The sequence below is a fragment of the Podarcis filfolensis genome (genome assembly GCF_964270895.1).
Source record: "Podarcis filfolensis genome assembly, chromosome: 3".
NCBI lineage: Eukaryota > Metazoa > Chordata > Lepidosauria > Squamata > Lacertidae > Podarcis > Podarcis filfolensis.
This window is the reverse complement of record NC_139606.1, coordinates 24,184,690-24,210,368: the sequence shown is the minus strand read 5'-3', so window position 1 is coordinate 24,210,368 and position 25,679 is coordinate 24,184,690. Positions and strand designations below refer to the sequence as shown.

General features: G+C 41.0%; 1 protein-coding gene across 5 annotated transcripts in view; it reads right to left on the bottom strand.

Annotated features, from left to right (window-relative positions):
• The window catches only part of CSMD1 (CUB and Sushi multiple domains 1), a 937,839-nt gene that overhangs the window by 295,945 nt on the left and 616,215 nt on the right, over nucleotides 1-25,679 (bottom strand). For 3 of the 5 annotated variants that reach the window (XM_083606880.1, XM_083606881.1, XM_083606882.1), the window contains 2 exons: nucleotides 13,616-13,703; nucleotides 2,041-2,165 (listed from right to left, as the gene is read on the bottom strand). In XM_083606880.1, the coding sequence (XP_083463006.1) occupies nucleotides 2,041-2,165; nucleotides 13,616-13,703 (213 nt within the window). Of the gene's footprint in view, nucleotides 1-2,040; nucleotides 2,166-13,615; nucleotides 13,704-16,923; nucleotides 17,082-17,823; nucleotides 17,932-25,679 lie in introns of those variants that run through there. The other 2 variants (XM_083606884.1, XM_083606883.1) reach the window with 2 other exon arrangements.

Below are 25,679 nucleotides of genomic sequence, written 5' to 3'. Positions count from 1 at the left end.
AATTCGAAACAAATGGCAAATTATCCATGGCTTCATTCATTCACATGAGTTTTATAACTGGCAGCTACTCACACTGTGAAGCATTGTAATAGATGTTTTTGTGCTGTTTGTAAAGTATACTCAATTAGAAAAAGCATCATGTCTATAATTACACAAAGTCGTGGCACTTGTTCAGGTGACAGCAAGATAGTAATATTGCTTCAATTTCTGTAAGTAATGAGCTGATGCAGCTTTTGGCTAACTTCTCTAGAATGAGATTGGCACAAATGCCAGAATCAAAAGCATAACTCAAGCCAAGAATCAATATTCTCCCTTGCAGTTTGTTTCCTTATAAGACCAAGAGGATGAATTAGATCAAGTCAGCTAATTACTTAAAGAGTTAGTGATCCTTCAGTGAAGATCAAAGTTGTAAAATAGTACTTATCTGTGATTTACATGGTAGAAACATATTTTCCCCCCTAAGTATAGCCTAAAAGAAAGTCAGAATGGATTAATTTTAAATTTTGGCATATTGTAACAGTTGTAATTATGAATATTGTCTTAGAACTGAAACACAGTAATTACTGACTGATATAAGACAGATCTTCCCTCTGAAGAACTGCATGATGCATCTCACTATATGGATAATATATGGATGCTGGTGTGTTGGTGACCACACACCTGGAGTAATAGAATGCATTCTATATCGTGTTTTCCTTGAAAGTGTTCCAGAAGCTACAGCTGTGCAGAATGCTGTGGCCAAGTTGTTGAGAGCACCAGGTGTACATATTTTGCACCTATATTAAAAGCATCACACTGCTGTCAGTCAGTCCCCCAGCCACATTCAAAAACTTGTTACCAATGTTCAAATCTGTGAATAACTCGGTTGTAGGTTGCCTGAAAGAATGCCTATCCCCATATAGCCCTGTAATATCACTTAGTTCACCTGGGAAACTTTTACTCATAGCCCTATAGAATTTTCTGCCACTGCCACTGCACTCTGGAATGCCGTTCCCCTCTGCCTTCCATAAAGCATCATCGATCAGTTCCTTCAGATGTCTTGCAAAGGCAGGTCTTTTCCTCACCCATAAGATTAGACCCCATTCTTACTGAATTCCTGTTTCTAATCTGTTCTTAGAATGCTGTTTTATGGGGGGAGGCTGTTACTGTTTAATTGTTTTTATACTGTATTTTTTTTTTGTAAAACACTTAAGAGACTTTTAAATATTAAGCAGTTTAGAAATGCTTTTAAACAAACAAACAAACAAATAAAAGTCAAACTAAAAATTGTGCTCAGAATTCTTTTAAAAGTGTTTGGACCCAAAAAGTCTTTGACACAATCTCAGTGTATTATTAGTACCTTCTTGAGACTTGGACATGAGAAACTGTTGCAGCTCGAGAAATTTGGGCTTTCTTTACTGTTTCCTCTTTTCTTCTTCTGAAAGATCTTTAGTCATGCTTTGCCACTAAATATAAATAGATGCCTATTGTACATGTACTCCCACCCTACTTCCCAAAATCCAGTCTACACGCTCCAGAATTAGACTGCAATTCTCATTGTCCTTAGCCACAGGCCACACTCACTAGGGCTGATGGGATCTGCTCCAGCAGTACAAAAGTGTAGCCAAAACAAAGATGAACTGAAAAAAAATAGGCAGCAAATGACATACAGAAGGCCTGTAGATCTGTTTAGCAAAGTGTATACTGAATATGGAAAGGGGCACTAGAATCACTTCCTCTTTGGTTTAACATCTACGTGGAGCAGACATGTGCATGATCCTTGTTGCTCAAAATGTGTGTGTCTGGAAAGATTATGCATATCACATATGTGTCTTTGGCCCATACATAGGACAGTGTGGGCGAACAGCCCTGCAAACCTTCACAGTTCAAGTTTATATACTTTGTCAAACATGTCCATAATCTTAAAAGATGTTCAAAATAATAGAGAACCCAGATGAAGAGCAAGATTGGATAAGACCATTCATTCAATTTATGACACACTTCAACTGGCATGAGTAATTGCAGTGCCCTACCCTATTCCCTCCAATGAACACTACTCACCACGGCATGTTGGCCTATGGTCACTCCAAGCAGCCAGCGTATCTGTCACCTTTTGACAAGTGATGCTTTTCGTACCTTGGAGCACATAATTGTCTTCACAGCTGAACTGAACACTAGCACCGACCCTGGGGAAAGGATTTAACAATACAGACAAGTTTCAGCTTTAGGTCAGTATACGCTTAAGCTTCATTACACAAACTAAACATTATTGTTGAACTCACTGGTAGGCATACAACCAATTTCATTTGTCATTTGATATACTCTGTAAGGGAAGTGTCCAGCTTGTTAATAGCATCAGCTAGGAGGAATATAGGCTGCTTATAAAGTGGAAGAAATAAGGCAAGAAAACGGCAACAGACACACACAAAGTAAACATATTGCTATGCTTTAACATACTGATCCAATTAGCAGAAATCCTTTTCATGGCAGCATTGCCTATGATTCAAGACAGAAGTCCTGAGAAACACATTGGCACAGTGTTAAATTGGCACAATAGAATGAATGGAAAGTGAAGTATGATTGTAGGCTGGATTGCCACTGCCTGGCATTAGGAAAGGTGCTTGTGAGCTTGAAATAGCTGCATAGCCAGGAGAGCTTTGGCAGGCCAAACCTTGCTGTATAAAAATCTGAACAAATAACGCGGTGCTGTCTGATGCTGCAAAAGTGGCTGCTTTTCACTCGCAGAGGGAACATCTTCTAAGGAATTGCTTTTTCAAGCATTTTGGCTGTAACAATTAAATTCACATTTATCTGAGACTCCTTGCTGGGTTGGAAAGGTATACATTTGAAATAAAGATAAATACGTAAACGATAAATGAAATAAAGAAATGCAGTGGAAGGAAACTGGGTAAAAATCTTGTTTTTTTATTTTTAAATCTAAATTAAAAGGGCAACACATCTCTGCTGCAAGGCTACATTTACCCTCCTTTCACATCAAGTCATTACTCTTAAATCCTACTAGACTGCAGGTGTTGGGCACTGAGCATCTCGCATGCAGGACTCCTATGTCTTTTGCCTAGATATTCATTAGATCACTATAGCAACAGGTCCCCAGTCCTTCATTTGCTTCTCTGCTTTTTCTGAACACTGATAGAGTTGGGGACGCCAACAATTTTGTTTCCAAAAGCATAATGTGACATATTCCTAGTAGCATATGTTTTTCCAAATATAGCAGCAGGTTTCTGAACTTCATCTTTTCCTTTTGGATCAGTAGAAAGAGTAGCCTGTTTCACACAGTGGGGAAGACTATGAAATGATATGGCAGCGTGTGACGCAGCAAGCAGGTCAGCATCATTTTGAATAAAGAATGTAGATGAGCAATAGCCCCGGCTGCACAGAACCGCCTTCAAAGGACAAGGAAACACCATCAAATGTCAACTGGTGCTGGGAGAACTGGGAGCAGTAAAAATGCCTCCCTTTCAACCTTGTGGAATGAAGTAAATGAAAACTCCAAGCTAAATTGTTCTTAGGCATATTTTGGAAGTTTGGGAAGAGGATACTTCAAAAGCTTTTTTATTTTTCAAAATGCTTTTAAAAACAAACTTTTAAAACAATTTTAAAAAGGAAAAAGAAATTGTTATATTCCATTTTCATTAGGAGTTATGGGTTGGATGCAGAGATCTCCTAGAGCACAATATACATCAGGAGGCTTCGTTAATCAAAATTGAGTATACACTTCCAGAGTTAATGCTAAATACATTACTTCTGTTAAATGAGCCACCATAGTCATGAAAATTTGTGTCCTGGGCTTTTTAGACTCATCTACCCATATACAAAGGGACGCGGGTGGCATGGTCGGCGGTTCGAATCCCCGCAGCGGGGTGAGCTCCCGTCGATCGGTCCCAGCTCCTGCCCACCTAGCAGTTCGAAAGCACTCTTAAGTGCAAGTGGATAAATAGGGACCGCTTTATAGCGGGAAGGTAAACGGTGTTTCTGTGTGCTGTGCTGGTGCTGGCTCGCCAGAGCAGCTTCGTCACGCTGGCCACGTGACCCGGAAGTGTCTCCGGACAGCGCTGGCCCCCAGCCTCTTAAGTGAGATGGGCGCACAACCCTAGAGTCGGACACGACTGGCCCGTATGGGCAGGGGTACCTTTACCTTTTACCCATATACTATCTGAAACCAAAGGGGTGCACTGATTGCAATATGTGATTTTTTCCAGCTCTCATACCCCACTAGTCAGACGTGTATCACACTTGCCAGTGAAATGCAATAAACAAATTGGGCAGGTATGCCTATGGAAAACAACAATAATGCTCTAAATCTTTTATTACTATCACAACAAGCAATATTAGCAAGTGCTGTGATAGCTCTTTATATTGTTTCTTCAAAATATTAGACAGTATGAGCACAAGGGGATGATATAAAAAGGTAAAGGTACCCCTGCCCGTACGGGCCAGTCTTGACAGACTCTAGGGTTGTGCGCTCATCTCACTCTAGAGGCCAGGAGCCAGCGCTGTCCGCAGACACTTCCGGGTCACGTGGCGAGCGTGACGTAGCTGCTCTGGCGAGCCAGAGCCGCACACAGAAACGCTGTTTACCTTCCCGCTAGTAAGCGGTCCCTATTTATCTACTTGCACCCGGGGGTACTTTCGAACTGCTAGGTTGGCAGGTGCTGGGACCGAGCAACGGGAGCGCACCCCGCCGCAGGGATTCGAACCGCCGACCATGCGATCGGCAAGTCCTAGGCGCTGAGGTTTTACCCACAGCGCCACCCGCTGTGATATAACTAAGGGTAAAAAAATATGATAGACACAAATAATAAAAATTCTTAGTTTGATAAATGTAAGAATATGCTGAAGATCAAACAGGATTTATCCTTGCCTGAAATTCATTGTTTCAAAGGCTTATGTTCTTCTGCGCCCTTAAATGCAACAATTTGTGAAGCAGTAGGCAATCCCTAATACTTCACCAAAGAACTCAAAGTTGATTACTATGAATTATAGACTAGAAAACTAATAAAGAATTAGAGCAACAGGTGTTCATTCAAGGCATCAGTCATCAGCACACAGAAGCAGCAAAACTGCTGTTTATAGACAGACAGTACCTGAAGAGGCCCCGTGTTCCCAAGAAGGGGTTGGGGACAGAAACCAAGAACAAAGACTTCTCAGTGACCTTTCATACAATGATGTGAAATGAACAGTGATTTTTTCTCCCTGCAGGTCATTATCAACAACTGGCAATTAGAAAATCTGCTTTAGCATCAAGCTACAAAAGTTAACATTATAGGAGCAGAGATGAATAAAATTCACTCTTTCGTGTATTCAGCTTAAAGGTGGATCCTGTGCTGTTGCGTTTGATCTTATCTGCTCCGTTTTCATAATAATTTGTAACCCAACAAATTGGAGCTTTCATTTGCTGTGTAGACTGCATAAGGTGTTGTCCGTCTCTTGTTCACTCTCCTTTCTAGAATCAAAGAGTTGCTAGTTTTGTTTTGTTTTAAAACATGGAGCAGTGATTAGAGGAGCTAGTTTTGGGGCAAAATAGCAGCAACAATCTCCCAGAAAAATGCCTGCAGAGCTCACTGCGTTACCTTGTTAGATATTAAGGAATATGATGTATTATAAGAGGAGATGGGGCTAAACACTTTCAAGATTCTCTGGGCTTGATGGCGGGTCAGTTTGCTCATGTTCAGGAACTCTCTCTTGTGCAACCAATAGTCAAAGAAAATGTTATGCAAAAGTGAATTATTTATAAATCCCAAGGATTTACCAAGTGAGGAACAGAGAAAACAGTGAGTGCACATTAGCTGCTGGTGGTTGTGGTGTTGTGTGTATGTACGCACACATGAACCCAAAAGAAAGTAACTGAAAGGCAACTCTGAAATCTGGATTGTATGAACTGGTGGAAATAGAGCAAGCTGTTGTGTTTTGAGCCCCAAAACCCATCCCCCATGGAAATAAAGACACAGTGGAGACAGAATTTAGTTTAAATGTTAATGGGCAAATTTTGACCACCACTTTATTAAAATACACAAATGTGACTGGTATTGGTTTAGGCATTGGTATCAAACTATATCTGGCTCCTGCCCCACCCTGCAGGAAGCCTGGAAGGGTAAACAACCAGCAGGGGGAGATCCATCAATGCATATAGACTGGTGGTCACCCCTGGGGTTCCCAGGGGTCCTGGCATGGCCCTAGCCCCTCTCCGGGCTTCCGACGAGATCCAGACCCCCGGATTCCTTTAACGGAATACCCTATTCATTGGAGGGGCAGGTGATGGCCGCACCTCCCCTCCCCACATTCCCCTAAACCAATGCCTAACCGCCAAACCTTACAAAGTTGTGACGATTGCTAAGAGGTAGGCAAAAACCAAGTGGCCACAGCCAATCTGCCACATTGGGAAAAATTCCTACCTGGCCCCCATTCCAAAACAGGCGACCAACCAAAGTCCAAAGCAAGGCCAAACACGACCTAATTAATGGGTGGGTGGATGTTCAGCAGCGCGAAGCAAAAGGAGGTCCCAACATCGTGCTGCCAAATAAATACCCCCAACCCCCAACCTTGCCACACTGCTGATTGGCTAAAGGCCATTGGCATAACTGTGGCACCACCGGCTTGGAGCGGGGCAAGCCCCACCCACAAGCCGGTTAGGGATGAGTTTCAGGGCCGAGCACAACATGGACCCTCTGTTAGGAGGATCTAACTTTCTAAATATATGCAGAGCACATTCCTTTACAAGTTTAGACATCCCTCAGGCAAGGTGGATTTTGAAGAAGGAATTGTCACAAATTATATACATTTTATGGAAAACAATACGTAGTGCTGAGATTTAGGTTGTCTCCTTAAAAAAAACTGACACACTGAATTCAGTGTAACAGGACTGCAGCCTTGGTATTAGATTGATATCATTGCTATTAAAAAAAAAATGTGAGCAACTATATGTAATGGCGAAGGGCTGAGTAGCAGTTTAGCTGTCATTGCACCATAAAATTTGAATAGCATTATTAGTTTTGAACCCATGGGGAGGCAATCTCCCAGGTAAAGTGACAGGAGCAAGGCAAAAGAGAGAAGGGGAAGGGGGAGAACGACACCAGATGAAAACCATTCTTTAATTTTAAATGTTAAAATGCTAAAATCACAATAGAGACAAAAAGGCATTGAAACGTCCAAGTCCAAGTCATTATTATATTTTAAACTACAAGACCTTTACAAAGAACTTGTCAGTACTGAATCAGCAGTGGTTAGACTGACTTTAAAATGAACTTTCTTCCTTTTCCATCAATTTCATTCACTAAATATATTTCTCCAGACTTGGAGAGCCTTTGAATAATGTGCCTGCTCATGTATTGCAATTCAGCCTAATAGTCACAGTCATTATTCTCCTGACAAGTGCAATAGCATTTTTTTCTAGAGTCATTACTTGAACTTATGAAAACAAATCATTGCCTTAGTCATGCACTCCAGAAAATATTTCATTTTTAAAAAAACAAAAAAAGTGTAAAACAAAAAATAGTACCTCATTCTTGAGAATGGTAGAAACTAGAGCCTGCCATGCTTTCAAAACAAATTACTGCAGCATTTGTTGTTGTTGTTGTTGTTGTTTTTAAATATGAATGCTTTTGTTAACATAGTCCGTGAAAGACTAGCGTGGATATTTTTTTCAGGTGCAAAGGAAGCTAAAAAGACAACCATTTCCCTTTTAGTTGTATCTTAACAGCAAGGACTGCAAATGACGTTCAGCTAGATGGAGTGCTAAGGAGCAGACTCAGATAGGATGCTTCTATGTGACTCCCATTAATAAACTGTGCAGGAGGAACATTTAGAGCCTTCCTTAGTTTTGTATATATTTCTACCTCACTGAGAAGTGGCATTATGTGCTTGGAAAATAAATAAAAATGCTCACAGGAAGGTGATTCTTCCAAACAGGTTAGTTTGAGTCATGGCATTAATGAAAATCATTCCCCTTTCAAAGGTCCAGAGATTGGGGTTGATGGTGAACTATTTCCATTTTGGGAGATGAACATTTCCCATCATCCCTAGTAGGAAATGCCCATGTGTTCTATGATGCAAGGCAGAAGGAGGCACTAACCTTTCAATGCTCTGCAAGGGTCCTCAGTTATCTAACAAGGCATGGGGAAAGCAGCAACCTAGATGAAGCCGCTATTGGAAGCAGTTACTCTTCCCCCACCCCATCCTGGTCCTCAAATAAAGCATTCCCCACCTTGGAGGCAGAATATGGTGCCATGATGGGGCGAGGGGATTTGCTCTCCATCATGCATCCACCAAGAGGTGTCTATGTTCCAGTGGGGGGTGCTAGACGAGGATCACTTCAGTTAAGTTGGGGGGCATAACTAATGTTCCGCTCACCCACCCCTAGTAAGTTTTTGTGCCTGCCCATTCATCTTTAGGTTTTATGGGCAGACGGAAGATAAAAGCAAACATAGCTTCTAATAATGTCTAGTAGTTTAAGGCTACAAATGTATCTTTTGGATGCTTTGATTGAAAACATGTCTTAGTGTTATGGACCAATTCATTTCAGTATATTTGACAAAAGGAGTCCAAAGGCTACATCTTGATTTGATGCACTTTTCCCTTCTGCTCGTTGTAGCTGAACAGTTTCTAGCAGTTACTTGAAATTTATTCACCAGAATCCTCAAGATTCTATCAGACGAATAAGTGACATGAGCTGGAAATTTTTGCCTCAAGAAACAAAATCAAATTGATCATTTAAATATCTTTAGCTAATTGCAAAAGCAGTAGACCAGTCCATCCCATAGCCAGATGTTGCCATTATGTGATGTAAACACAGTGTAATGTAATGAGACAGCCATTCTTCTCAACTGATCTAAGATTCTGACAACACTGGCGATGCTTTCAAACTTGGATGCATGAACAAATCTATTTTGTTTCAAGCATAATGAGAGCCAAGAGATATTTTTCTGCCTCTATAGTTGAATGCATTATAATGCATGTATAGGGAATGTGTGTTCAATGCAGCTTACTCCTTAGCAAGCATGAAGAGAACTGAACTGCCTGAGTATTTCTAAAAAATAATAATAATTCCAGGCTACTGTAATGATCAGGAGTACCAGAGCAATATATTTACTTAAACCATAAAGTACGGCATTACACTCTCTTGTTCCTGCCTTCCTTGTAAAATAGGACTAGGAGTAAAGAATGATCAGATAATCCCATATGTAGGTATCAGGAAAGTTATGAAAATGATATGGGCAATATGAACACCTGGCTTGGAGTAGGAATGCAATCATATACATGTCTTTTCCAAAGTCCCATGAAGTTAAATGGGTCGGGCTCCCAGTTAAGTTTATAAAACAAGGGTGAAGACCCTACGGTCCTGCAGCTTGTGTTGGACTCAAACTTCCAGCCAACCAATTTTAGCGAGGAATGTAAAAAACAACAACACCAAAACACATAACCAGTATAAGACTGCAGATCAATACAAAATATAGGAGAAACGATAACCCAACACAAGCAAGCAGTAGCAGTAAGTTACAAAGGAAGAAAATCAACAACTAATGCATGAGTAATTATTTATCAAGCAGGTGATTTCAATAACAATCAGAAGTTTTTATACTGAGGGATACTGAAATACGTACTTAACCTAGTAAAACAACAAAAAATATTATGAAATTTCATGAACAAACCTACAAAACCCAGAAGTGACTGGAGGGAGAAGCAGTCAGAACAACTCAGAGCAGGTAAACCTTTACCATCTCTCCCTGCTTTGCATTAAATGCTGCTGTCCTGCTCTCCCTGCAGAAAGAGAGCCACTGGATCACACTTTGAAAAGAACCACTCCCTCACTTATTTGCAGCAACTGGCCTTGATCCTGGGCTGGGTGCAGAGCGTTTTTTTTTTTAAAAAAAAAAATGTGTCTGACTTCTGAAATACAGAGGGATCAGTGTTTGAGGTTTTTATCTGATGATTAGTGGACCAGAGTATTGTCTTGTTTATTGTTAGGGGTTTTTTTGTAAATTTTATTTTTCATAGTGTAACAATAGCAGTTCCAAAGCAGCTGGGGAAAAAAACAAAACAAAACAGTCACAGTGTGTTGAATGTTTATTGGTAGTGTGCTGCCAAAGTTTTCTGTCACTGTTAATGGTGCTACGTGTGTGTGTTTGAATATATTGTATGGCTATTGTATTTATACATACATTTTCCAATGTAAGCGCTTATTGAGCATTAATCCTGATATGTATATGTGTAGGTTATATGACATTGCCACTCCAAAGGTGTTATTCTGCACTTCCTGCTGCGGTTTTCCCTGGATTTTTGTACTGGGCTTTTTGTAGCTTGAAAAGCAACAGGATAACTGTAAGAAAGAAGCCCAATTTTGTGTGAGTAATCAGGCCACCTGGAAGCACCCCGAGTTATACTGACTTGTTTCACTCACTTCAACCAGTCCTCCGGTATTGCCTGTGGTAAGAATCACAATCTCACAAAAGACCATGCCCTGTGTTTCTTTGTAAGACATTGTTCCAAATATGGCTTCTTCCAGGGATCATGCTGAGATGCAATGGGCAACCTTCTCCAAAGGTAAGTAGTATTTCAGCCTTGCAAATGACCGAATTATAGAATAAGAGCTGATGGAGGAATGAGGCAGAGTGGTTCAGTAGAACCTGATTTAAAGGAGATGATGCTGGAACTTGATGCAGCTGCAGGGAGCAGCTTTCTCTGTGGGGTGGCTAATTAGGTCTCATATAAACCCTTCATTATTTATGTTCCAGGGCACACTAGCAATTCTATGGAACATATGAAGATGCTTTAGATAGCTGGCTAAGTGCTGCTTTTGTTAACTTGTCAGCAGCTCAGAGCGTCTCAGGCAGAAGTCTTTATCATCATCTGAGATGATCTGAGGGTGCCAGGAACTGAACTTGTGACCTCCTGCATGCAAACCATGTGCTCTGCCATTGATTTGTGATCTGTCCTCGTTTGCTCTCACACTGGTTTGCTCCAACACATATCTTTAGCACCTGGGAAGAGGATATGGGTTTTATAATTTCCCTTTGCCCTATATGCCAACACTCCACATACATAGGAAAAGTGGAAGACACTACAGAAGTTGGTAACATCTCTGTTGGTGAAACTGTCCTTTTTTGCAGCTTATGAAATTATTCCAAATTACCTCTTCTCCCCTCCTGCTGAAGGAGTGATTTCTAGCTTTTTGAAGAAAACTGTTTGATTAAAAAGACTGTTCTATTTTCCTGCTTAGCGGGATGAATAAAGAAAGTTGCAACTCGTCAAATCTGCCTTTGAGGCATTGTGATTGCAACAAAATAAATTGGCATGATGCAGGCAGGAAATCTAAAGAGCTTCCCCAAATTTACAGAAATATACATAGGTAGAACAAATTTTACATACACCATTACAGTGGTACCTCAGGTTACAGTCGCTTCAGGTTACAGATTCCGCTAACCCAGAAATAGTACCTCAGGTTAAGAACTTTGCTTCAGGCTGAGTACAGAAATTGTGTGGCGGTGGCGGGAAGCCCCACTAGCTAAAGTGGTACCTCAGGTTAAGAACGGTTTCAGGTTAAGAACGGACCTCCGGAACTAATTAAGTTAAGGTACCACTGTACTGGTTTTCCAAAAGAGAGAGAGGGAGAGAAAGAACTTTTGACTTGATAAAACAGATTATTCCCCCCCACACACACACACACCATGACTTCCAGAATGAAACTAAATGTAGGAAAAGGGATGTTTTAAACCAGGAATGGGGATCCTGCTGTTCGTACTTCTACTTCCATCATCCCTCACCATTGGCTATGCTGCCTGGAGCTGATGGGAGGTGAATCTGGCAACATTTGGACAGCCACAGTTTCCCAATCTCTGGTTTAAATCCCCAGGTAGAACCATTTTGAGACCCAGTTCCTAATTCAAGGTTTCTCTCCTGCTCTGCAGTGCCATTATTATTACATTGCTCCACATCCATTACTAAGGCTGTTGGGTTTTGTGCCTGTTCCCATGGCAGAGTCGGCAATTGCAGCAAGTGCCTTGGTGGGTGCATAGCTTTTCTAGGTATGTCATACTTCAAAGCAGCATATCTGATATTATATGAATCACCACCACCCTATGTAGTTCAGCAATGTAGGCACTTTATTTTAACAGGGGGTATCATGGCGTGCAAAATATTGTTCAAGGCATGCAATATAGATTCTAGAACAATACTTGTTTATTATCTAGTCTTAAAACCATCACAAAACAAATGCTCCCAACCCTCTCCAACCCTTTACTTTGACTTATGGCTCTTGTCATATGCCGGTGTGGTTGCTTGAGAGCAAACAGGCAAAACTCCAACCTGTCTTTTCCAGGCTTTATTATCTGTACAAAACCATTTACAGTGCAGAGCGTCTCAAGTCCATGTTTGCTCAGTCGCTAGCAGAATCTGGGAGTGGGCGGTCCTTATACCTTCCCCAGCATAAAAGTCATTTGATCCCCACCCTTCTCCTCTCTTCTCTGCGCGCAAACCTACTACGCAGAGTGGGCATTGGCAAAGGGGGACTTGCCTCCCCTCCACTTTGCTCAGGCTCCGTGTTGCGGCTCTCTCTAGCATCTTCTGATCCCTGCATCCCTTCCCCACTCCCTCCTCGCTGGAGGAAGAGCTGCTTCGCACAATCTTCGGAGGCTCCCTGTAACACAACTGCCCTTCCACCTCTCACCTCTGAGCTGATGGCAGTTCCCTGACAGCTCTGAATATCTGACATAATTAATGGGACACTATTCCCATCTGGAACTGTGTACACACTATTCACCAACAGATGCAGCTTAATTCATCCAGGTATTGTTATGATGTAATTATCAGCCCTAGAAAAAGGTTATAGGAGCTGTCATTCCTTCAATGCCCCAAGAGTTGCAGTTTGGGGCATGCTACTATTTTTGTAAAGACTCTCCTCCCTGGAAGGGAGGGGAGTGGTTGTGGGCGGGAGCCCGAGCCCCGCCTACCTCCCTCACCTGGCTGGTGCCGCCCCCGCCGGTGGGCAACCAACCAGGTGACACCGGGGGGCGTTTCCTTCAGCATACTACATGCTGCGGTGCCAGCCCCCTCCTCGGCCTCATTCACCTGTTACCCACCCTTCACAGTACGGTCTGAGAAGCAGACAGGCAACCCTTGCAGCTGTTTCAGGGTAAATGTCCCAGCCAATCTCTGGGCTGCTGAATTCTGCACAAGTTGCAACCTCTGGACTTCCTTCAAGCAAAGTGCCACACAGAGCCAATTGCAATAGTCTAATCTGTAGGCTACCAGAACCATTATAATGTAAGTACCCTTGGGCTAAGAGAAATGCATAGCAAACATGTGTATTCTAAATGACTGCAGCATATTGCAGCCTGGCATCAATACAGAGAAGTCAAGGAAGCTGCCTGTGCGCAGAATCTCCCTTGTGAACAGGGCACACTGGAGATCTTGCTCACATGCAATTGCCTGTTCACTTTGAGATCCACCAGTGGCAAGTCCATGTGGGGAGGTGCCCTAACCCCCAAGTTACTGCATCCAAATTTTACTGTGACTAAGCTACAGGAACAAGCACTTTTTATGAGGAATTCTAACTTCAAGTTGAGCACACTCTTCTCATATTAAATTTTCCACTTTTTTAAAGTCAAACGTATAAAACTCTTACCGGAAATCCAAGCCTGTCCTTTTCCCATTTTCAGGAACACCTGGATCAGGACATGTGTCTGATGCAACTGCGTCCCCACCTTGACTCACTGTAGCAGACAGAAAAAAAAAGAATTAACAGTTAAGTTTGGGAAGATTAATATGCGACTGTCTTTGCAATATACTTTAAATACGACCAGGGAGGTAAAGTTGTAAAGTTAAAATGCCTGAGTGGATAAGGAGAAGAAGGTTTTTAAAAAATCCATATAGGATAAAAAATGCAATAGAGTTGCTCAATTTCATAACCACTCCTACATGCAATTTTTATGGAGGCTTGTTGTTTTGGTGCTCATTCCGATATAAATTTATCCTGCACACTTTTAAAAGTTCTATTAATTCTAGCCTGGTTAATAGGGAGAGGTAGCTGGTAGATTATACATTTTGTGGCTTGTCTGCTTTGCAAGAAAAAAAATACTTATTTGTTCCTTTTTTAAAAAATGCATAGGAATTACAAAGGAAACAAATCTTGCTTTAGATGTTTATCACTCACACTCCATTTTGCCACCTGCTACATAGGGGATATTAATACCTTTCATGGGGATTACAACTAGATAATGTATGAGAGAAACTTTATGTGGGATAAATCAGCTTCATAAAACCAACATGCTTAATTCTAATGCATGAATGAGTAAAGACCACAGAGAAAGCTGTCCTGCTAGGTTTAGTTAAGTCACACCCCCTCACCTTGGGATGAAGGATTACCAGTAAAGAGGCCTAAACTGCATGGTTCAAGCTTAAACCGCATGGTTTAATGAAGCCATCTCTGTTTCCGTACAAATAATTTAGGAAGTTTTGCCAAAGTCTTTTTTCATGGACAACCTCCCTTTCCATCCCCTTTTATTTTTATATTTGCAAAGCAAATGTGGACATCTTAAATGTGCCTAAGTTATGGACTTACTGTATCATCCTTCTTTCAAGTTCCCTCTCTTTCGTTTCTTTTTTAACCTCTTACAAAGATGTTTTAAATGCATTGGAGCATCTTTTTAGACTCATTTCTCATAGTATAGACTCAGGTCTTCCACACATTTTTCACTAACAGCAGGGAGCCAGTGTAAACATTGGATTAAGTAGTCACCATGTCCCCAGTGGTGATGTGAGTTGGATCACAGACAGAGTAACAAAAACCCACTCCTTTTGAGAATAATTGGCAAGTAATAATGGGAACCTGACTTTTGGCATCTGCTTGATCGGTCTGAAAACTTCATGTGCTGCCAAATATATATATAAGTACTTAGAACAGGGATGACTTTACTGCTTCATCAGTGCTGTGATTCCATTCTGGCACTGCATTTCAACGGACACTGTTTTGCTGATAAATTCACCAGTGCAAATAATTGTGATCTCTGGCTAGCCATCCCTGTGCTGACAGCTGCCTTGGTTTCAATCAGATCAATATATATTGGATTATATACAATTGTATCTGTCCATTTACAGAAGGCTCTTTAATCCAGCAAGGCTTCCATTGAGGGGGGGAAAGGAAATGATTCCCCTATGCCCCCCAAATCTGCTCCAGAGAGTTGGAGGAGCCCTTGGAATAGCATGGCATGTGCCCTGGTGAGATGCGGAAGGGAGGGGAGGATTTGTGAAAATTAACTTTCCTCCCCTTACAAGCCTCTGTTGGGTCAAAGATAATTCCATCAGCGGAGGGGCAAAACTAGGTATGACTCACTATCCATTTATCTTGTCACTCAATTTTCATCCTGCCTATTCATGCCAAGATACTTAAACAAGATTACAGTTGTTGTTTTTAGAAAAATCAATTAATGTTTAAAGCAGAGAAGAATGAAACAAAGAAATATGGGTAGTAACAATACAATAAAAATATTTTAAAACACTCGGGAAGGCAACTATCCAACTAGCATTAGAACTCACTTTAGATGACTTCAGATCTTCCGAAACATGGGGTGAGAAAGACTCCAATGGACATAGGGGACATTTGGAAATTTTGGTAGGAATTTGAGCCAATCTTGGAACCTCTCATTCTACTCATTTTTTGATACATGGCCCTGGATATTTTGACTTGTGTTCATATTATACTTAAAAAACCAAAACCCACACAATTCAAAATTGAAAAATTGTACATATAATACTCAAAAGGACAAACACAATTCTCCATCAAATTATTACTGTTCTTGCTTAAAACAAATGGGATTTAAATGTGCACAACACTATTTTGACACTGCCCTGCAAATAAGATCAACAAATCATGGTGGATCTGAAAACCTTATTGATCTCCATGAAGACACTTGGTGATCACGCAGGGATTTAAGAACCCACATGTACCAACTTAGAATGATTTCATTGTGCAAAATGAATTAGAAATGTCCACATGGGTTATAATAGATGACAGCATTTGAATTGAGAATTTATGGGAGAGTAGGTGTAAAATACGGTTTTTGTTTCAGAGCAGTGATAGGTTTAAAAATATGATAAGGCAATATGACTAGGTATGTTTGTTTTTGTCAAGTTGGCAGAGGTGATGGGGAAGCATGACGACAAACAGGTTATGTACAATCAAGAGATAAAAGAAATTAATTCTGTCTGTTCCAAAGGCATCACAATTCACAGGCAACAGATGAAAGGCTTGGCGTATCTCTCTCTCTCTCTCTTTCTCTCTCTCTCTCTCACACACACATATATATGCACACAGAGACACATACATGCACACTTGTGAAAAGAGGAAGATGACAGAAGTTGAAAATGTGTTGCTTTAAGACTTTAATATCTCAATTTTGTTAGTCACTGTAATATAATCTACGTACCTGCAAATAGAAAGCTCGTATTCTAAGTGCCAAATTGCTGGCCGCAAGTATTACTTCCCCCATAAAACTGAAAATTGCATTCATTACAGTACATTTCAGCATACAAATCTCCACAAATCTTTGCCTTGGCTAGGCTATTAATTCAAAAAGGCACAGAATATAAACTGTTCTCTCCTATCTTTCCCAGCTAGTGAATCAGAAATTTTGTGTGTGTGTGTGTGTGTGTGTGTGTGTGTGTGTGTTTCCCCCCCTCTGTATTTATACAAAATACTTTTCTTCCCTTTAGCAGTATCTGTCTTCAAGTGGCAGAAATTATGACAACATGAGAGTTGAGAAACCACCAAAAATAATATTTTCATATGGATTAAAAATCAACATTTAACTTAAACTGATGCACAGCGTAAATTAATAATGCAGAGTTTTAAAGAATAAAAGCTTTACTGAATTAAAATAAACTTCTTCATAAACAACATGGTTCCAAACAGTTTGACTGAGATTACACACTGACTCTGCTCACAGCTGAGGCAGACTGACTCTGACTGACATCTTACAGAGAGCACAAAGTGAAACTGCCTGCTAAGTCACATGTCAGAGTGACTCAACATCTAGCAGTTAGGCCTGAATAACTTTAGTAGGCCCAAATGATTGTGCAGTCCCAGCACTTCCCAGCCTGCTTTGCTGCTTCTGCTCTCATGTGTCTTTGTCACATGACATAAGCATACTGTACAGATAAAGTCGGATGCGAAACTACTTTTCTCAAGCCAAGTTCCAAGTTTGGTTTTTTGTTACCCAGCTTTTAATAAGAGTTTGGACTTGATATCCCGCCCTTCACTCCCCTTAAGGAGTCTCAAAGCGGCTAACATTCTCCTTTCCCTTCCTCCCCCACAACAAACGCTCTGTGAGGTGAGTGAGGCTGAGAGACTTCCGAGAAGTGTGACTGGCCCAAGGTCACCCAGCAGCTGCATGGGGAGGAGCGGGGAAGTGAACCCGGTTCACCAGATTACGAGTCCACTGCTCTTAACCACTACACCACACTGGCTCTTTTGAATATTTTTAGAATATTCACAGGCTTCACCCAATTGTCAGCATAGGGTGGAGCTGCTTTTACATCACAGAGACGCATTAAATGTAAAGCACCAAACACTAGCAATCCATGTGTAGTTACTTCGCCTGACAGACTAACTACCGCTTTCCTGTTCCTTAGCTCCAGCCGTTCCCACTGATGACTCATCAGCTTTAAGTGGAAGCTGACATAGGGCTGCACAAAAAGTATTCCCATGCAACGATGGTTTTAGCAGGAAACGAACCAAGGGAGCAGCTCTCGAACAGAGTTTTTGTCACTTTGGGGTAAAAATATAATGATATAAAAATGAATATATACAAATGAGTTGCAGTAAAAGGTACACACTTTAATACTCTAATTTACCAGGAACATTTAGGGAAGTAGTCTTAGTCCACTGACCACATACCACCCTCTGACCCCCGGGGATGAAAGCCTTTTCTTCACCATCAGCGGTTGGGTCCTTTCCCATTTGGCAGCTTTGGGTGGTTGGGATAGCCACCAAGCCTGAAATTTTGAACTGCCCAATCATGGGCAGGCAGGGGGTGGAGCCTGGGTGATGGGTGGGAGTCAGAAAGTCTTCACTCTGGTCCACCGCCTAGGAATAAAAGCCGACTGCACCTGGGTCACTCAGTGCAGTTGACCAAAGAGCAACCCTCCGTCCCTCCTTCACTTCATGCTGCTGTTGTATAACTTGCGTCTTAACCTTCATTGGCTTCCTTTCGCATCATGTATATTGACCTTGCTATGGTTTGACAATGGTTGCTGTATTCGGAGCCGGGAAGGAATTTGCCTGCAGACAAATTGGGCCCATTTGGAGATTTTGCCTTCCTCGTAGCAAGTGTCACAACATTTGGTGAAAAGGGCATTGGGTGGAATCCTAGTCCAGGCATCCCCAAACTCGGCTCCCCAGGTATTTTGGGACTACAATTCCCATCACCCCTGACCACTGGTCCTGTTAGCTAGGAATGATGGGAGTTGTAGTCCCAAAACAGCTGGAGGGCCAGGTTTGGGGATGCCTGTTAGTCCATTAAAGGGTTTGGGGTAAAGTGGTGCATCATCCTACCTTTTAGCAGATGCCATCACAGGGTACCCGGTTAGAGGGGTCTAAGTGGAAGCCTCTGTCCAGAAGCCAGGTCTGGGGCAGATGGGCCATAGGACTTCCAGCACTGGCTGGGATTGGGCCACATGAGTGGACCTGTGTCTTGACGTAGTCCGTACCCTAGGCATGACCCTGCTTAAGCCTAAGCCAAAATCTACCTACATCTGTAAGCAATAAAGTTGTGGCCAATATTTAATCCCATATCATTGTCTTGTCAAGTTTATTCCATTACACTATCACAATTGTCTTCACCCACTAGGGTGGGGTTGGGTGCTGTGATTGGGTGCACAGCATTTCTGCCTGTTATACACAGGCAACAACCATACCTATTAAAAAAAAATCTATAGAAGAAAACAATACATTTTTTCATCTCCAGTTTTAAATCTCTCTTGTTCAGAGTGTTCCTGAGACATACTGTCTCACCCAGAAACTCCTTTTTGAAATGCTATATTCCCTACAACTGCATGACATCCCATAACAAACTAAATCCAGCTCTGCATAAAATGAACTGTCTCATTGAATATCATGAAAACAAGGTGGAGAAAAGAAAGAAAAGTAAATCAACACTGTGGCTGATATGTAGTGCTTTAATGATGTGGGTGAACTCTTGTGATGAATAAAATTAGGTCTGCCACCTCCATTTTTTTCTGCCAGAGTTCCTGTGCCTCAACCAACTGTATGGAAAAAAGGAAATGCAGCCAGCGAAGTTTTTCACTTCCTGTGTCTATATGCTGGGCAAACTATTGCTTATTGAATTTCTCTTTTCATGCAGCTATTAAAAGTCTAGGAAAAAGTTAGCAATTGATTAGGGTTATTCTATTTATATACTATTTCCTACTAAAAAGAAAGTCTCCGATTTACAATGTTAGAAAGATGTGTATTAGATTATAGGGCATGTATAATGATATGGATATTATAGAAACAGTTAAAATCAAAATTGCTGTCTATGCTTAGAGTTAGAATTGCTTGTTCCAAACAGTATCCGTAAGCAGCAAGAATCTTGCCCTCAGCAACTATGTTCTTTAACATGAGATTAATAGCTGGCCAGACAAGAGGAGGAAAACATATTGGAATGTAATGATAAGGAGTTAGCACAAACGAGAAAGTAGTAGTAGTCCCAGCAAAGGAAGAATGGATACAAAAACTTATGGAATATGCAGAAATGATGAAACTTACCAGAAGAATAAGAAATCAAGATAACAAACCTTTTATAAAAGAATGGACATGGTTTATTGAATATTTACAGATAAACTGTAAACACTGGCAGGATTATTGTAATAACCTGCAGTTTCATATATATTTAAAGATCAATAAATGAGCAAATTACTGTAAATTAATTAGGATATGCAGAAGATATTTAAAATAAAATAAACTGAACAAACCACAGAAAGAGGGGGAAGTCAAGTTTTGAAATGTCAAAATGAATGTAAAATCAGTGAAATGTATAAACCTGAAAAGTATGTATGTATGTATGTATGTATGTATGTATGAATAAATAAATAAATAAATAAATAAATAGGAGTTAGCACAAACAAGGAGGATTGCCAAGGACAAGTTTGGGAGAGAAAGGTAACAGAGTATGCAAGCCAAAACCTGCTGAAAAGGAATGATTGAGGATGACACCTTAATATGATAATGGGAGTTTCTAAGTAGAAACTGAATTTACCTGATAGAAGAGTATAGAGGAAGAACCTAAGGGCATGTACCAGGGTAGACCATGCTTGTGGCAATAGCTGAACATCCAACATGGTCTTAATGATTAATAAATCTTTGTTGAGCCTAGCTTGTGTACCTGACTCCTCTTTCCTCAGAGGCTTCTGGAAGTCTACTTCAAGGAAGGAACCTTAGGAGTTTTCCTAACAGTAGCCAATGTCAAAAATGCAACGAAATGAAACCAAACAAACCACTCTAGATCCCCACTCCCCACAACTGGACAGAGAGCCCGGAGAAAGAGATGGAATTTCTATAGACTACAGCAACTCCCCCCTCCCCAACCCTCCAGTCTTCCATGATGCTGTACAGAACACATTGGTGGACACAGCTGGGTGAGGCTAACTCTACCATGCTCACCTACCCAGCTCTCAGTGATACAGACCAGATCAGCCTCCTCCTTCATAATCGGAACTCAGAGCCAACCTGGTATTCAGCAACAGCAGCTGCAGACCCGACAGCTGGCTGATAGGACAACTGCAACTCTGCAGGTCGGAGGAGGGGCTGACTCGTGACAGTCACTAACTGCCTGTGCCGTGTGTCCCCTACCTAGCCTGCCCCACCCCCACACATCCCCTAGCCCAGAACCACTGCAATTGGGGTCAACCCTGCTCCTCTCTTCCCAGGCACAAACTACGTCACTTACTTTTAAAACAACAAAACCCCCAAATTTAAAAACACGTAAGTTAAAAGCTGTTCAAAAACAATTTAAAACATTTTAAAGAGGGCAATTAAAACAGCAACAGAAGGCCCCCACCAGCAAAAACCCCTAAACCATACCCCAGCCCAAGAATCTGTTTGGCCATCCTTTGTACTTTGAACAGCCACGTGTTCGGTTGCAAGAGTGAGTCAGCGCCCTGCCTTCCCAGGCTAGGTGGAAAAGGCTTGCAAGGCAGGGAACAGGCCCACTGGAACTCACAGCAAGGCTGCCTCACATGAATGCTCCCTTGTTTCCTACAGAGCTTCATTTCACCCATGAACGCTTGCAGCTCTTATTTGAGGACGCTACTGAATGTGAATCATTGAGGTGAAACGCTGCTGTGATTGTATGGACACATGAAACAATATTGGTAAGGTGAAATCTTGCAAGCTAAGACTTTTGCCATCTCAGTTCCTTTCTCCCACCCAAAATTCCCACCCATCAATCAGTGCCATCTCACTATTCACAGATATATAGCCTATCTGCTCTATATGTCCATGGCGTTCCCTGTAAAATGTGAGAACTATGTTTATCTTTGCTCAACCATGCACACTTACATGGGTGCAGATCTATTGATAAAACCCCTAAGCAATCTCAATAAAACTTAGGATCCATGCACAACATCAATTTGATTTACCTTTACCCCTACAATAAAACAATCAAAGCTGAAATTCTAAACACATTTACTAGTGAATAACCTCATGGATTATCGTGATGTATAGCTGATTGTATTGATAAATTGTCAACATGAAAGAAAAGAACTTTGCACAGCTGAGCACAAATTGAGGAAGACAAGTGCTGAAAAAACTAAGTTGTCATATTACACCAGGACACAAGACCAGTTTGTGAAATTTGCATCTAGAAGCCACATGCAGTCAAATGAATGACAAATTAAGAACATGGCATCGACCCGAATAGGTCATTATTTTGCATTAAAGAGTGGGAGCAGCAGGAATGAAACTGCTTTTCCGTTCTGTCAGATATATTCTCTCCATTTTCTATTCCTTGCAGTCAATAGGACCTTAATAACAGAATACTCCTAAAGTCACATTTGCACTAGATGTTTGTCCAAAAGTAACTGTTATCTCCAAAGCACTTGTTTCAAGGTAATATAAACTATTATTTTTGGAAGTCAATAACTTGCATATAAACGTTCCTTTTAGTATGCACAGATAATCTTACCCAGAGGCTGTTGCTTGCCATTTTAATTACAGTGGTACCTCGGGTTACAGACACTTTGGGTGGGACCTCAATAGAATGCTTCAGGTTAAGAACTTTGCCCTAGGATAAGAACTGAAATCGCATGCCAGCAGTGCAGCGGCAGCAGAAGGCCCCATTAGCAAAAGCACACCTCAGGTTAAGAACCGTTTCAGGTTAAGAACAGACCTCAGGAACTAATTAAGTTCTTAACCCGAGGTACCACTGTATACGACATTGAAGATATGTTGTTGTTGCTGTTGTTTTATCACTGGTCTATGATTTTCCATAGAAGAAACTGGAAGAAAGCCTGTATTTCCAATGCCGTGTTCATTCCTATGGAAGCTGTGAGATTCTGCAATTGCTACAATATGGGATCTTCTGTCTGACCATTCAAAGCTTTAATTACAATTCCCAAGAAACAAAAGTCTGGCCTGGGTGTTTTTGAGTATGCAGAAATCATCCCTTTAACTCTACAGAGTTTTCACCATTCAGTTGTTTATGGGACCTCAATAGAATGCCTTGGATATCCATGATGTTTCCAAACATGGACATTTCTGCATAAATATGTGATTTCCCCCTGAAAAAGCTTCCTTCCCCTGACCTCTTTGTTTATACAATGGGTTTCACATCTAGCTGCTACTCCTGGAAAGTTCAGCACTAATAACTGTGCATTATCTTCTTTCCATGCAAAGGCTGTGAAGAGCAATGAAACCAAGTAGCTCTCCCCACCCCACCCCACCCCACCCTGCCCCCTGCACACATCTGCCTCTGCAGCAATTTGGAGGAAACCCAGTTGGGGAAAACCCTTCCCTGTACAAGTGAAAAGCTTGCATAGGCTTGAACCTCCTTATCTACTTCAACTCTATAGCAAAATGACTTCTCTAGATTTACTGACATGGAGAAAAAGCTTGCCACATTCACTACTGCCCTTTTGGCTGGCTCCCATAAGAAGTTTTGCATACAACTGCACCCAGTTAAGTCATAGTCAACCACACACACACTGAGTAAGATTTGCAACAGCTTACACAGAAATGGCATCACTGAATCAAATGTGGAAAGTTCAGGATATTTATCAGCACCAATAGGGTCAGTGAGGGCAGATGCTCCCCCCACGCCCTGCCCCAAACGTTGTCCCTAGGAAAGACGCAGCACATTTTTCTATTTGAAAGAAGACCACTTCATTTCAAATGGCCAGCCACTGGTGTGCACACACACACATTAAAGGAATGTGCCCCGAGTCCAAAATTTTGGGGCCAATTTTGAACCTCCACCCTCTCTGAAAGGACAAAGCATTCATATTCTTCAGATCAGCACTAATTCAAATATTCTTACTCCCAGGGTTTACAATGCGCTGAAAGCAGTTATTGGGTCTTAAAGGGCACTTTCTACTACGATGTTGTATTTCGCTTGACTGGAGGGAGTAAAGTACCTCTTACATGCTCCAGTTCTGCATGACACTAGAAAGGATATTTCCAAGGGATAAACCCTCCATAAAATCCACTCTGTTTGATTAGATATTTCACAGCTTTCAAATTGATCAGATTTAATTCTCGCTTTCAAAGAATATACTTTCCAAACCAGCTGCAGACTTAAGTCAGGCCTTCACAAGGATTCCACGGAGAAAGGAAAGTGAAAAGGAGTCTCAACTGATGTCTCTATCAAGGACAAAATAAGCAACTGTTCCCAATTCTATGAGTTGTAGGTAATGCAAGATAAAGAAATGTATTTTTAGGGGTGTTTTATTATGATTTAAAAAAATATTTAATTTCTATAATGCTAAATATATTTTAAAATATATCTTAAATGGTGTACTTAAAATATTACAAAAAATACACAAACATTAAAAAAATACATTAATACAAAGCTACTAAAATATAGAAATTTGTTTCCCCCCTCCCTCTCCGGGTTCTCACCTCAGGGTCCAAACAAACTCTCAGCTCACCACAAAAATCACACAAGAAGAGATCCTGGAAACAGCAGACATCACCCTAGTCTCTCACTCTAGACTTGCTTTTTATTGGCAAGTCCAAGGTAGATGGTATTTCCTCAGGGTTCCCTCAGCTTTGTCTCATGCAGCTGCATTCTTTGCACCCAGTTCCAAGTTATCACTATCTCCTATGTATCTTAAGGTATTTATCAAATACAGGCTATTTGATTAATATTAATCTGCATAATAGTTAGCTGTTATATGCATTAGAAATTCCACTTACATTTCCCCTAATGCATTAGAAAACTTGTTGGATCCTTACTTATCAGAAGCACAGTCAGAGACAACCACAAGCAAGGTAGATATTTCATTTCTAAATTACAATGAAAAAGGAAAAGGGGATGAGGGTTTGGTAATGCTGGTCTCATCTTGCAGCTCCTCTAATGTTGCAGCTCCTCCCACCCCCAATTGGTTTTTCATTAATGCCAATATTACTTTCATTTGTTTATTGGCATGCACTGTACACACAACCTTTCCTCCACCGAGTAGTTCATGACAGTGTATAAGGTACTTCCACAAAACACTAGGTCAAGCTGAGGGAGGCTGTTTGGCTGAAGGTAACCCCGTGAGGTTCATGGCCAAGCGGTGATTTCAACCTCGGTTCTCCCCTGTTTTAGTCTGATATTCTAACCACTACAGCAAGCTAGCTCTTTGAGAAAGACGAAACCCAGTCTTAATTCAGCTGAAAAAATATAATGAAATATGGCTTTATATGTATATAAAAAGTCTTAATTGTATGTTCCATTATAAAGCTGTGTGCTCTGTTAGTATGATACAGAGCTTAGTTTTCACCCTAACAATCAATCTGTCCGACCTAGAGAGTACTGTATAAAGCTTGGTTACCAAGCTTTTATAACCTGAATCACTTTTGAGCTATACAAAAATCACATTTGTGTTTGCTGCAAAATAGTTGTTTACTCATTTTTACCTCACAGAATGAAACAGAAGGGCTCTGTACTTTGGAGACCACTAAAGGAGGGGGCCAATATGCACTCTCACTAATATCATTAATTTATATTGTTATTTTAGCTGCATATAGCTTTTAAGGGGTAAAAGACTGCAATACAACAGAAGAAAACTAACTTGAAATGCAAACCTACACCTACCTTTGCAAGGTATCAAAGAATAATAAAAAATGGGATACCTGAGTAGTCTTTAACCACTTAGAGCACAATATTTGAGTCGATGTCTACTCAAAATTAAGTTATACTGAGTTTGATGGGTAAGCAGGTAGAGAACTGCAGCTACGGGATGTAATGGTAACATGAGCCCTATTCAGGCAATATGAAATTCACTGTGACTAAAAATGCTCATGAAATGACACACATACATGGAACAAACCTGATGCCAGCCGCCTTCTGAAAGGCATTGAGGCATATCCTGAGTTCCTCCAGATCTGACTTAAAGATTATCACATGCAAATTTAGTTGCCAAGTACAGGATACCCAACTCCAGAAGGAATCATCTACACAATTGTGATTTGAAGGCAGATAGCAAACAGAGGT